Raw genomic sequence first — 13,397 nt, forward strand, 5'->3', positions numbered from 1 at the left:
AACGGAGGTCGAACCTTTCTGGTATAATTTGTATTACTTTAGGTCTTGCTACCTTTAAAAATTAATCATATTATAACTTCACTAACAGAACAAAAAACTAACATCGAGGTTGTCCTCATCTGCTTAAACTTAGATTCCAACGCCGATTAAATTCAACCAAATCAGAACCGTCGTTTCATGATTGGCACTCATTAACGAACGGCCCCGATCAAAGAAAGAAGAAAGCCACAAGATATTTGGAGGGGCGGGACGCAGACGTGCGACAAACCCATGGCGAAACGCTTCGCCCAGTCTCTCGCACACGCAACTCTCCTCCACCACGTGCGCACCGCTTACCTCCTCAAGCTCGCAATCTATACGTACACCTATACATACATATATACATACACTCCCTTCCTCTCCCTTTCAGTTTCATTCCTCAGTAACTAGCCGTGTCCTCCTTTTTCAATATTTTTCCGGTAAGTGCTGCGAAATTCTGCTCCTTTTTATGAATTTCCCTCTTAAATTTTGTAGCTTTTGAGTGTTTGGTTGCCGAGAAAATGCATCGAATTGTTGGAAATTTTGGTTTCGATTCAATAGTTTTCCGGACTTTAACGTAATTCACAATAACTGCCAAGATTTCAGACTTAATCAACAAAAAAAAGACTGTTTAGTTTAATTGGAGCTGAATTAGTTTTCGAAAATTGCATTTCTTTTTTGTTGTTTCTTTTGGGGAGCTGGAATTGAAAAATGTGAAAGCTATGTGCTTTTCGATTTGTTTTCTTTCTAATTCTTCAGTTTTTATGATTGATTGAGGAAGAATTGTGTTGGAACTTGTTTTGTTTGGCTGGTGAGAAAATTGAACGGGAAAGAAAAGTAATGCTGGAAATGAATAATTCGGACCTAATTGAGTTGGATTATGGAACTAATTGATTAAACCGGAACGGTATGAAGTGCTTGATCATAGAAGTTTATTGATTAAAGGTTGTGTTCCAACATGCTTCTTAATTGAGAAGTTTCAGAAACTGATATCATCTTCTTTTTTGTTACGTGGCGTTTTAAGCTCGATCAATGGCGCTATGTGGGGTTGGCTTGAGTCCAAGTTTTGAAAGTTTTGAAGTAGTTTGTGTTGGTGGAAACTTGTCGACAAGACTGATCAGACCGAGCCTTATGCGGACCATTGGAAAGACATCGGATTGGAAGAGAAGACTGTGTTTGGGAGTCCGTTGTTCATCACTGAAAATGGAGGAGAATGCTCCAAGTGACTTGTCTGTTCCTGTGGAAGAAGAATCAGGGCATGTCATAAGGTTCAAGATCTCCGATTTCAAGATTCTTGACCTTGTTAGTGTTGGCCTTGGTGGTCGGGTATGAAGCTGTTGTACTTTTATGCATGTGCTAATGTTATACCTGTGATCCGTTGATTTCGTTGTTGTCTAAATGATCCGAGCTTTTTTTTCTGTAGGCAGGCGAAGTGGTTTTTGAAGCTATAGTAAAGGATACTGATAGGTAAGTTTACTTTTGGTTTGATAATGACATTTTTCTGCAAGATCAATCTTGATGACTCGTATTATGAAATTGCAGCCCTTTGTATAATACACAAGTTGTACTTCGACGTCTTACTAGTGTTCGAGCTCAGCGTAGGGGTAGACGAGCAATAGAGGTCTGTGGACTTGTTAAATTGTTATACTTTGTTATGTAAGGTTTCATCTTATTCGATTCTAATTCTTTACTATTGAATCATTGATGTCATCAGGTGTTAAAGAAGTTAGCTCATCGTAGACTCATGTACCATTCTTATTCAATGCAAGTGCATGGTTACATCTCTTCAGCTACAAGTAGTGGTCGTTCCTCATTCACTCTGGTCCATGGGGTAGGTCCCTTTGTTGTATCATGAATTCTACTTAGATAGCATGTGGGTTGAACAAAGTATACCTGAAAACTTTCTTCTCTGAATCATTTGATCATCTGACCTACTAACACAGAGAGAACTGATTAATATTTTTTTTTGTTGCAGTATCATGGTAGTTTTTCTTTAAGACATTGGCTACAACAATCGGATTGGCTCCCAACCTTGGAGGCTACTCTTGCATTGGACAAGGAATCTGTTAGAAAAGTGGGAGATGACACAGTTGGAGGATCTGCAGTTTCTCGGCAACTACGAATGACTAGAATATTGATGAGAGATCTCTTAATTGGAGTATGTATGATTTCTTTAGTAATGAATGCCTAGTATTTTCGGTCAAGAAAATGATGGATTGTGGTATTTCAAATGCTTATTTCAACTCAGGTGAACTACTTGCACAGCCATGGACTTGCCCACACGGAATTGAGGCTGGAGAATGTGCACATAAGTCCAGTGGATAGACACATTAAAGTGAGCTCCAGATTTTTTATAGATACTGACATGAGTGACGTGAACTATGATATGGAATCTGATAAGAACAGTTACCTCCTATTTATGAATCTTTTTTATGTGTAATGAATTTCTCTCCTATCAGGTAGGAATATTAGGTAGTGCTGCTGACTTTTATGAGGATCGTCCGGATGGAACTATGGATAATAACTTGGATAGGCGACAAATGATGATTGCATTTGACATGAGGTACAGTTTGGAGATGACAAAGAGATATTTGTAAAAAGTTTCGCGTTGATTTCTCCGCAGGATCTGAATACTTATTTTGTTCCATACGTGTTGCGCAGATGTCTTGGATTCATGATGGCAAAAATGGTGATGCAGGAACTTATGGATCCTGTTATATTTACAAAGTTCAAATCATTTCTCACAAAGGTGAAATGCAAAATTTTCCTAACTTTGGTCTTTGGTTGATGGATTTGTTTATTCTAATGCCTATTTTTATCAATTGTGCAAATTCAGGGAAATGACCCTTCATGCTTGCGTGAATTTTTATTGCAAATACTCCATAGAAATTCCTCATCTGGAAACGCTGGACTGCAAGTAAGTACTGTGCCATCAGTGCAACTTACTGTGAATTCAAGACCCCTTCCCATTTTGGTGAAGCGTTTTTGTTTATTATCTTACTTGCAGATACTCGATAGGAATTGGGGTGCAGGGTGGAACCTTTTATCCTTGTTGCTAGCAACAAAACCTTCTAAAAGAGTAAGGTATGCAACGGTTCATATGTGAAGCAGGGATCTACTCTTCAAGTGAAGTGTTCTTATGGAGAGAACTAACTCCAAATACAATAATCCTTTTCAAATCCTTCACAGTTGCTTAGATTCTCTTACACACCCATTTCTATGCGGACCTCGGTGGCGGGTAGTCCCATCCATCGATATCATCAGATGGGGACTTGGCTCAACTGCAATGCGAATCTCAGAAGAATACATTTACGGCCAGCCTCAGGTATATGGTTTCTTTTCCATCATGTATGAACTTTTTTCGTATGAGTCACTGAGTCTTACTGACTTGTCGTCATAATTTGTGAATGCAGAAACTTGGTGCTTGTGAAATTTACTGACTGTGTAATTTTATGTTTCAGCGTAGCAGGCTATCTCACTTCATCGAGTTAATGGAGATGCTAAATCCTCATTCAAGGCCAAAGGTAGTGAACTATGTGTTCTTTCATGTGTCTCTTGCTTGGCTATTGCTTGATGACATTCCATACTCTCGCCTCTATTTATCCTCGCTCTATTCTTTTTCTTCTATATTTTGGACATGCAGAATTGGCTGGAATTGCTGCCAGGAAAGTGGCGTCTGTTGTACTGTACTGGAAGGCACATTGGTTTAACCTTTCGGCAACCTCCTGAACAAGTCCTCATTGGCCATGTACACCTAACCGTATCAAGAGTATCGAAGTTGAACACCAACCTGTCGTTTATCTCTGACATTGGCTTCACAGTCATGACCGGCGAGAACTGGCCCCATGACAAGATTGGTGTAGAGGGGAAACTGCAAGTAAACTCTTTATTTAGATTAATGGCCGGGAGACGGTTATATCTCAAGGAAGAAGAAAAGAACACGGGACAACTCTCTTTCAGCCCATCTAATGCTCGCGACGCCTTTGCTCAGAAATTATCAGGTGGAAAGTGGAGGAAAGCACTCCCATTTAAGGAGTCCCCATCAAGCCTGCCCGTGGCCAAACTCGTTTCAAGCGGCGTCGATGGAGTAACACTGAATCTCGGTGATCCATTGAGTAAAAATCTCAATAGTGCAGGAAATGTTGTTCAAGAAATTCGGACACAAGTCCCGCCTGAAATGTTTGATTTGTCGAAGCTCGTGTGTGGAACATACGTCGACTCCAGACTGCTCGTCCTTCGTGGGGTAAATGGTTCTGCACTCTTATTTACACGGTCTGGTTTCGATGAAAGTTGTTAAATAACAATTGTTCCGAGTGTAATTATCAAGGAGTTGTCTCTTTGTTAGTGATAGCAATTCAGAGAAACCACATCTAGTCCTCTTATGTTTTCCATCAACATTTAACGCGAACACAAGCACGCTCATGCAACTAAAACATCCCGATAATAAGAGAGCGAAAAAAACGCGAAGCAACTCCATAAAGATAGAACATGCACAACAGATTCAAGAGGCAGTAGAATGGTTGATGTGTTCAAATGCTACGTAACATCAAGATCTTATACTTTTCGCTACAAAAATCCTACAATCTCACCGGCCCGCTCTCAACCGCGTCGCAACCCAGAGACTATGGCTAGGTTGGCACAACTCCACTCAGCATCATTACATAATATCAAGCAAAGAATGATATAACACCAAACAGCTGCATTCTTTAAATCAGTCCCTGTCGCTGCAGATCGGTGTATGTCTTCTTATTGTATATGTTACCCTCTCTGTCTTCGTACTCTTCTTCAAGATCCGGGCGCCACTTGTTCACCCCTTGTCGTGCTTGTATCCTCTTCCAGAGTTCTTTAGCTTCCTGCATGGTTAAATGGTTTAGACTTCTGCAAAATACTAAGCTAGCGAATTATTCGGAAAAGAATATACCTCAATTGATGTGATCTCATTGAAGTTCTTGGTGTTCGGTATGCCAAGGCAACGCATACCATGTTGATGGCGCCATTCCTTAAAATGTCTCTCGAAAGCTCTACGTCCCCAGTAACTGTAATTCCCGCAAATCTCACACTTGAATTCCTGAAATGCATGGATAGAGTTGCAATCACCTGACCTTTAATTCCGCAAATCTCACACGTAAAATAGTCCCCAGGCACCTTGGCAGTAAAACATGGTTCACATCCAAGCGGGAAACAAGAACATATGAAGAACTAAATCATTCTGCAAAATAAAATTGGCTTACCTGACCAAGACCATGAAGCTTATACAGCCAGTACGGAATGGGCTTCCCATCCCAACCCATTGGCAATTTCAGTGGATTGTAAATCTGTTGTTCATCATCGTCACTTTCAGTATCGGCCTGCGTCTCCTCCTGTGAGGAATCAAACCCAATCAAAGCATTTGTTACAATATCACCACAAATGTGATCAACAAAGAAAACTAACTATATGATTTCATTGATGTCAGCATATTTCTTTAGGGGGTGATTTCTTACCTCTTCACGCTCTGCTTCAATTTCTTCATACGTCAAAGCCTGTTTCTTCATGATGTTGTCTCTTGTTCTTTCAATAGCCTGCACAGTTCCACCGATTATTTTTGTAAATGTGCAATGATATTCAAACTCAAAAGCAATGGAAGTAGGCCATTAAAAACAAACTACAGACCCAAACATGTGAGACTAGAAAATTAGTTAACATATGCCAACCTCACTCAGTAAGTCGCATAATTTTTTCGTTTTAGCCTCCAATAAAGCAATTTCTTTTAAATTGTCAACTTGTTGTGGAGCTGCAGCAGCCCCATTTTGTTCAGCACCACGCGAACCTTTGGCAAAATGTTTCTTGTCCAACTTCTCCAGAGGTGTGTCCTGTGTAACATAAACAAAGAGATTTAGTAATACGTGGAACGGAAATTAAATCAGAAACGGTGAAAAGGAAGTCACATGATCAGACAGGTTTCCATTAGGATTCAAATTTGTGAATAATACATCATTAACATAGCAGCATGCACTGCAATGATTTGGGTAAGCTAGGGCGCCCTGATTTGTGGCCAAGTTAATAGTCTTATTGATCCCCATCACAACAAGAAACCAATTTTAGGACATTTCAAGTATTTTGACATACTGCCTAGAATACTGATTAAGAAACTACAGAACAGATTATGTACAAGCACATATCAAATAGGCCACTTTATCGGTGAAAAAGTTACAGAACCACCACCTTTGTAAGGAAAAGCCTCTCTGCACGCTGCTGAACAGTACCACCCGTCTTCAGTCCTAATGATGCTAGTGCCTGGAAGATATTTTAAAGAGAGAATATAAGGAAAATTTCTTTTTTATTTTGTGAGAAAGAAATATATAGAGACTGCTTAAGATGTGTTTTAAACATAGAATTGAACTTGGATTATATTTTTTTGGGTGACATTAAATTCGTTCTAGTTCTTTAATTCCAGACACATCTAACAACATCATTGATTATAAGAATTTTCAAATACATATGAAAGACTGTGCAAGTAATTCTGGTAACTATTGATTTTGAATTTCTAAAATGAAGACAGCAGGCAACCCCTATTCCCTAACTAGTTAATTTCCTCTCCACTTTTCCCATTCCCTTCTTCTCTATTTCTCACTAATACTAAAACATTTCTATTCATTAACAAGTTAATTTTGAGATTTTAATAATCATTATTTAGTAACGTTTTACCTCAAGCTGTGTGCATTTAAGGTCTAATTTTTTGCCAATAACTTTTCTTTTTACATCATAAACGTCACCCTTACCTCCTTTAGCTTTTCAGGACCCACTTCCATAAGTTCTTCCACTGTGCTATAATAATCAAGATCGATCATAGTAAGTTGATCTTGAACATGCCCATTTTCTTGCTTCTCATTTTCCCATCCTTTAACCTTACCATCTACCCATTGCTCTTCAAATTCAGTTTCAACCTGCCAAAAAAATACCATAGTTCAATATTCCAAATCCAACCACAGTCCAAATTCAGAGATACCGTGGAATTATATCGAATCATGCCTAAATGTTTTTGCATAGCCCATTCAACAGAAAACATTAAGTTCACAATGATAAATTGATTTCATACATACATAAATGTACACAAACGTACATACACACAAAGAGATTGTTAAGGCCCATGAATAACATGAATTACTACTACGGTCAATTGTGATTCAAGCCTTCAAATCATTAAAATATAACAAAGGTATGCTCAACTGCAACGTTTATCATTATTTCGTGCAAATTTACTAGAGTACTAGTGAATTATTACATTCAAACCTTAGAAAATTCATAACTGGAAACTATTAAGAATGATAAATACATATTTCTGATTCACTTTCCTATGAAAACAAGACTAAAAATTGATGCTGTTGCATCACACTAATACAAGTAAAGAAGATAGTATTGATATGAACCTTCAAAAATATCCTGTCAAGATCTTGCAAAGGTTCTGTCCTCTGGAAAAAATATATCAGATATGCGAGTAGATTTTCCATATATTCCCTGTACTGCCTGAAAAAAAAAAAACAAAATCATTCCCAAATTTCATGTACATGAATTAAAAGCAACAGCGGAAGAAAATAATATAACACTTCACCTTGACGACTTCAGTTTGCGAGGAATCTTTTGTGGTTGTGAAATAGTATCGAGGTAAGCAGAGTACTCAATAGGTTCTCCAAATTTGGAATTAATATACTGGTTGTATAGTTCATGCAAGTCAAGGTATCGTCCAAAAGCTTCCTAAAAACAGAACTAAACAAATTAATGAAAGGATAGGAAGTATAAATGTAACAACTAAGTAGTGTTTATCAAAAGACAAACGAAACAACCTGAATAAACAAAGATGATAACCAGATATACCCATTTCTGTATTATTTGCCTAACTACATAGTTACTGTCCAACAGGAACAAACAAACAACAAAGAAGTAGCATTTTACGGATCGATATTTCCACATCTTGTGTGGAAGCAAAATAACTGAATCAATCTAAGTTCACTCGTCTTTGTAACTTCAAGAATAGTTTGCACAGGCATGCATACACACACAGATAGATACAGAGACATAAACACAGAGATAGGGAAAGAGAGAGTGTGAGAAAGAGATAGTGACCTCTCCACTGAACTCGATTTGAGGCTCCTCCTTAAGCAGTGCTTCTTCTTCCTCATTAGCATCAACAACCCGAGCAACTGGATGCTTTCGGTGATACTCACGAATCTGCACATATGGCAAACATTACACCAAAAAAACTTAAACTCCAACTCACACCTAATTGATAGACTCATCGTTAAACTACCAAGTACTCCGACTTCTCATTTTTTGGTTCCCCAAACTAAATTTTGGAAAATCAGTACGCAACACACACACTCTTACACGCAAAAACACAAATTTGGACAAACGATTAAAGCTCCCACTTCAAAAATCCCCAAAGTAGTAAACACCATTACTAAAACTATAACTTCTTCATACAACAAAATCGACAAACAAAACCAACAGAAAGAAATACCTCTTTCAATCTATCATAAAATGCGCTGAAAACGTTGGTGCCAGTGGCAGTCTGGCCTCCGAGAGCCGCAATCTCGTCCTTCCTCGCATTATCTTTATCTTCATAGATCTCAATCTGAAACCAAACACACACAGAAACCCCCCAATTCGCAGTCAAAATCAAAAACCCTAGCCCTAGAGTTTCCGCAATTAAAAAACCTAAATTCCAAAGAATCCACACACATTCCGTAAAGTCGCAATCGCACAGAGTGTGTAGGAAGTGAAGAAATGGAAGGGAGCAATACGTACAAGTTTTTCGGTGGTGGAGGTGATGGTGTCGATCAGCTGGCGGACGCGGTGGCCCTGGTACAAGCGGTCCTTGCTGGACGGCGGCTCGTTCATGAAGTCCTTCACTATCAGCCGCTCCAGCCGCTCCACCTCCTCGTGAGCTGCACGTGTCTGCTCTAGCAGCGTCGACGACATCTTCTCTGTCAAACGGAGGAGCTAGGGCTTTAGGCCTCTCTCTCTCTCTCTCTCTCTCTCTGGGGACGAAGCAAAATCTCCAAATTTTTAGAGTGAGAAGGAACCGGTGATACGCAAACGACAGCGTTTCGTCGTTTGAGGGAGGCCGTTTTACAGTAAGGCGGTTGCAGAAGTAACACTACTCCTGCCACCTGGCCGTTAAAAAGAGGAATATTTTCTTGAGAAATTTGCGAAAATGGTACTGAACTTTTTCACTCTTGTGAATTTACCCTTCAAACTGAAAAGTTTTATAATTAACCACCCAGACATTTATCATCTACTATTTCGTCAAATACAGGAGCGTGACTTGTATGAGGGCACTTTTTGAGGGGCAATTTTCATCGATTCACAAGCCTATGACCTGCGTTTTATAAGTTCATTCTTGTTAGGGAGTTTATAGAAAATGCAACACAACCATTAAACTTATCAATTGTATATCATACGTTTATTTGTTTTAGAATTTTTGTATAGAAAATGATGAGAAAACATTGTATTTTGTGCAGGGAATAAGTTTGTATGTAATATTTTATGTCCGAGAATAGGATAATTTTTTTTTAACAAAAACGTCACTGCACTTAGGAATGCATGAGAGAAAGAGTGACCTTGAGCTCAGATGCAAGTCGTGTAATCATATTTAGCAAAATTGTGAATAAAAATTAGGCGAAAGTGTAATTTTGAGACCTTAATTTTTCTTCTGGTGGTAAATGCACAAAGTGAAAAATCAAGCTGTCCTTTGAGCAATTTCCCTTTTAATTTCTTTTTGTTTTTTTAATAAAACCCCGAATTTTCTCTTTATTTTCTGCTGCAGGCTGTAAAGCTCCTCGAAGCCGTTGAAACTTGCAGAGTGAGAAGGGGAGGGAGAGAGAGAGAGAGAGGGAGAGAGAGAGAGAGAGAGAAAAGGGAGATCGGCTAATTTGTGGGAAAATGTGGGGGAAGCTGAACCAATCTATCCTCGGAGACAATGAAGAGGGAGGAGAGAGCTTACTGGATGAAGAATCTGAGGGCTTGTTTAATCTCTCTGCTACTCAGGTTCCAATTTATATAGCAAATAAAGTTTCAATTTTTAGTGTGATTTTTGCTATATTTCTTTGTTTTTAGCTTGACGTTGCTTTTGGGTATGTGGGTTTTTGAATTGATCAGAGAATGTACGCGTTTGCAGCTTGTTTTTTGGCTGGGATGCTTTGTATGTTCCTGGTATGTGAATTCTTCACCCCTCTATATATTTAATGTAGTTTAACTTTTATTCTTATTATTTTGCTGAATTTTGTTTTGAATGTGTATTGTTGGTGTACTGAATTATATATAATGGGAGAGAAATTGGAAAAGAATTGATTTTTTCAACATATGATTCATCGTGTTTTGGTGAAATTGTTGGAGTTTCAGGGTGGAGTTAATATGTAATTGTGTATGTACACTCACTATATTGGAATTTAAATTCTTTTTCGACATGAATGTTCTTGATAAGGAAAGAAAGTTCTACTCATGGGCAGGAATCGTGCGATTTTGAACTCGTTTCTGCTTCTTGTTCAGCTAAGCCAGTTTCTTGTATGATTAGTTATGCATGAGAGGAACTTTCCATCTCCATTTTGTAATACTGGGAGAATAATGCAACCAAGTATGGGGAGTTGCAACTTAATTATGAGAAAAGTAACTTTTGCTTACGATGTTTTGTTACTTCATTTCCTTACAACTTTTGCTTCTTTGGCAGTCGATGATTGTCTTTGCCAAACCCATCAAATTTGCCGTTTTGTTCACCTTTGGCAATTTGTTGGCAGTTGGAAGGTGGGTCAACATGAATCGGTTTGTGATGGCATTAGTTCTACTGTTATTCCTCCGGCTTGTTTAAATTACCTTTTTTTTCTTGTGCACATGTCTCCGACTGAGTTTGACTAAAATTCATCACAGTCGTTCAGATGCTAACCTGTATTCCTGTTTGGCAGTACAGCTTTCCTCTTTGGCCCTGCACGACAAATGAGGATGATGTTTGATACTGTTCGAGTGTTTGCAACAGCTATTTACCTTGGATGTGTTGTTCTAGCACTCATTTGCGCTCTCTTGGTTAGTATGAAATCTTTATCCTATGATATTATGGAGAAATTTGAGTGAAAGCTACAACTTTAGAAATTTTTTGGGGTCTGATTCTCAGTAAGTCGTGGTAATTAAGGGGAGATGGTTCTAACTTCTGTACTGTATATAAGTGAGCCCACACGTTTCCTGATTCGACACTTTTTCATCCCTATTGGCCGCAATTGTCCAACAATCCCACCTTCAATATGTATAAACTAAAATATTGTGTTTCTGAGTAATGATAGCAAGGTGGTTATGTAGGTTAACTTTCCTTTCTTTCAACTTCTTGTCTTCACAGCCTCCCGCTTACTGGCTCGTGCCCACTACTCATGTCAATTTATCATCACAGTACATGATTATTGGATCTTTCCGAATACATTGATCTATTGGACTGAATTCAAATCTTGACATTTCCCTTGTCATCTTGCAGATCCGTAGCAAGATTTTAACAATAATTGCAATCATATGTGAGATTTGCGCCCTTATTTGGTATGTTCCCCTTTCACGTTCGCCTATTTTACTATATTTTATTTTCCACTTAAGTGAAAAAATGCAAAAGGGTATGCACCCTGAGCTTTTTCCGAGTTCAATGTCAAAGTAGCCGAATATTATTTGCACTTTGTGCCATGTCACCCGTCTGGAAGAAAACTTCCGGCTTGTCTACCTTGTAACATCTTAGTTTATAAACATAATACGGATACTAATGGTTCATCCAGACAACTTATATACGGCTGAACTGTTTCAGGTACAGCCTGAGCTACATTCCTTTTGCTCGAAGAATGGTTTCGGGACTGATGATTCGTTTATGTGACACCGAGCTTTAGATCATGCAATTCAAAACAGTTCGGGGTTAGACTCTTGAGAATTTTGTGATCCGGTTTGATCTCTTTTAACATTGTTGGTTCAGTTTTTTTGTGAGCCGTTTGTGAGCTGGTTGACTGCTTTCGTTGTGTTTATGGCCCATCCGGGAACAACTAAATTGTATATTCTTTTGCTTCATATTCCAATCTCAACTTCTTTTCTTGTTGATGTTCCTTTAACCCTATCTTTGGCATACAAAATGAAGGACTTACATGAAACTGGGATGGGAAGGTGACAGTGTTTCAAACCAATAACGTGATGTCATGTGAGTAACTTAAAACACATGACATCTTGTTATTAGTTCATAATGCCACTGTAGCATCCCGAGGATGTAGGTATATCCTAACTCCAGAAATTTGGATCCACATTTAATAATTTGGCCCAAAAAGGCCCATATAATAGCCCATCTCAGGCAACAGAAAAAAATGTTGGGCCAATAATGCGCTCTGGTTTTCTCAATGCAAAACTGTCGGCAACCTATGGGGCCCAATGAATGCCTTCTGGAAATGTACAAGTTCTTCTGCGCCGCCTCTCCTTTAACCAAATCATTGAGGCCTGAAAATGCCTGTATGCTGACGAGAGATTTTTCATTGTGATCGGTACACGAGGTAATACATCATGTGTCATTAAATAAATAGCGGGATATGTGTGCTAAAAAGTTAATAACTTAAAAAATAAAAATTTTCACCATTCCTATTAAAACACATGGTGTACCACTTGCATTCCGATCACAATTAAAAAAATTTCGTATGGTGACAGATGGGAACTGAGCACCAGAAAAAGCACGTGAAAAACAAATCGACCCCCCCTTAGAAACAGCTGCCTACCACATACCAAAATGTGATTTAAGCTACCAAAACTTACTTGCCCAATTGATGAAGTGTTCATGAGTATCATCATCTTCATCTACCTGTATTAATGTGATGTTCATTTTTGTTTTCGGACAACGGTTCAAAATACATTCCATCGTGGCATCAGATACAGACCATCTCAACCAACTTGCTTTTAGTTTGGCGGTATTTTTGTAGGGCCGAGCCATCAAACCATGATGTAACGGACTCCTGGGCCCATGGATAGAGGCAACATACACCCACTAGGGACAGCTACCATCACTCAACTCATTTTGCAACAGAAAATTGCTCAAACTAAAAATATAAAATACCTTTCCACGTGTTGTACATTTGCTACCCTCTTACCTTTCCTAGTCTAAGTAAGATATGGACCACTTGAATGAAGTTTTTTAACCATCTTTATGACTAGCAATAATTATTTTCTTCGTGACGAATGGGGACAATCAAGACATCAAAAAAGAGCCTAAAAGAAGCCCTTCAGAAATAATGAAAGTGTGTTTCATGATGTTGCTTTGTATTGCAGCCTTGCTTTATTTTCTTTGATTCTTGGTCCACTCCAAAAGGGAAAGTAAGATACTCGCTGAAAAGAGATAATCCTTTGCT

At 38.6% G+C, this 13,397-nt stretch overlaps 3 protein-coding genes across 4 annotated transcripts; 2 read left to right on the top strand and 1 right to left on the bottom strand.

Annotated features, from left to right (window-relative positions):
* The first annotated feature begins 262 nt into the window (after positions 1 to 262).
* LOC137720294 (probable plastid-lipid-associated protein 14, chloroplastic) lies at positions 263 to 4,380 on the top strand. The gene is made up of 14 exons (XM_068459344.1): positions 263 to 458; positions 1,043 to 1,344; positions 1,442 to 1,485; positions 1,561 to 1,639; positions 1,733 to 1,849; positions 1,994 to 2,176; positions 2,267 to 2,353; positions 2,478 to 2,581; positions 2,680 to 2,767; positions 2,855 to 2,935; positions 3,026 to 3,102; positions 3,208 to 3,343; positions 3,480 to 3,542; positions 3,662 to 4,380. Exons 2-14 carry the CDS (start codon positions 1,051 to 1,053, stop codon positions 4,313 to 4,315), a joined length of 2,007 nt encoding a protein of 668 aa, XP_068315445.1. The 5' UTR covers positions 263 to 458; positions 1,043 to 1,050; the 3' UTR covers positions 4,316 to 4,380.
* A 92-nt stretch (positions 4,381 to 4,472) lies between these two features.
* On the bottom strand, positions 4,473 to 9,120 carry LOC137720295 (splicing factor SF3a60 homolog). The gene is made up of 12 exons (XM_068459345.1): positions 8,803 to 9,120; positions 8,516 to 8,629; positions 8,122 to 8,226; positions 7,610 to 7,752; positions 7,428 to 7,524; positions 6,780 to 6,944; positions 6,223 to 6,294; positions 5,712 to 5,870; positions 5,502 to 5,579; positions 5,250 to 5,378; positions 4,940 to 5,086; positions 4,473 to 4,871 (listed from the first exon to the last, which is right to left on the bottom strand). The coding sequence occupies exons 1-12, from the start codon at positions 8,974 to 8,976 to the stop codon at positions 4,725 to 4,727; spliced, it is 1,530 nt and encodes a 509-aa protein (XP_068315446.1). The 5' UTR covers positions 8,977 to 9,120; the 3' UTR covers positions 4,473 to 4,724.
* Positions 9,121 to 9,855: 735 nt separating this feature from the next.
* LOC137721374 (uncharacterized) lies at positions 9,856 to 12,105 on the top strand. Of its 2 annotated transcripts, none has more exons than XM_068460468.1 (6): positions 9,856 to 10,044; positions 10,156 to 10,209; positions 10,724 to 10,815; positions 10,956 to 11,073; positions 11,513 to 11,571; positions 11,828 to 12,105. In XM_068460468.1, exons 1-6 carry the CDS (start codon positions 9,940 to 9,942, stop codon positions 11,904 to 11,906), a joined length of 507 nt encoding a protein of 168 aa, XP_068316569.1. In that variant the 5' UTR covers positions 9,856 to 9,939; the 3' UTR covers positions 11,907 to 12,105. The 2 variants fall into 2 exon arrangements, with proteins under 2 accessions (XP_068316569.1, XP_068316570.1); XM_068460469.1 differs by having other exon boundaries at positions 9,859 to 10,044; positions 10,724 to 10,797.
* Positions 12,106 to 13,397: the final 1,292 nt, after the last annotated feature.

This window comes from Pyrus communis, chromosome 16 (assembly GCF_963583255.1).
Source record: "Pyrus communis chromosome 16, drPyrComm1.1, whole genome shotgun sequence".
Taxonomy (NCBI): domain Eukaryota; kingdom Viridiplantae; phylum Streptophyta; class Magnoliopsida; order Rosales; family Rosaceae; genus Pyrus; species Pyrus communis.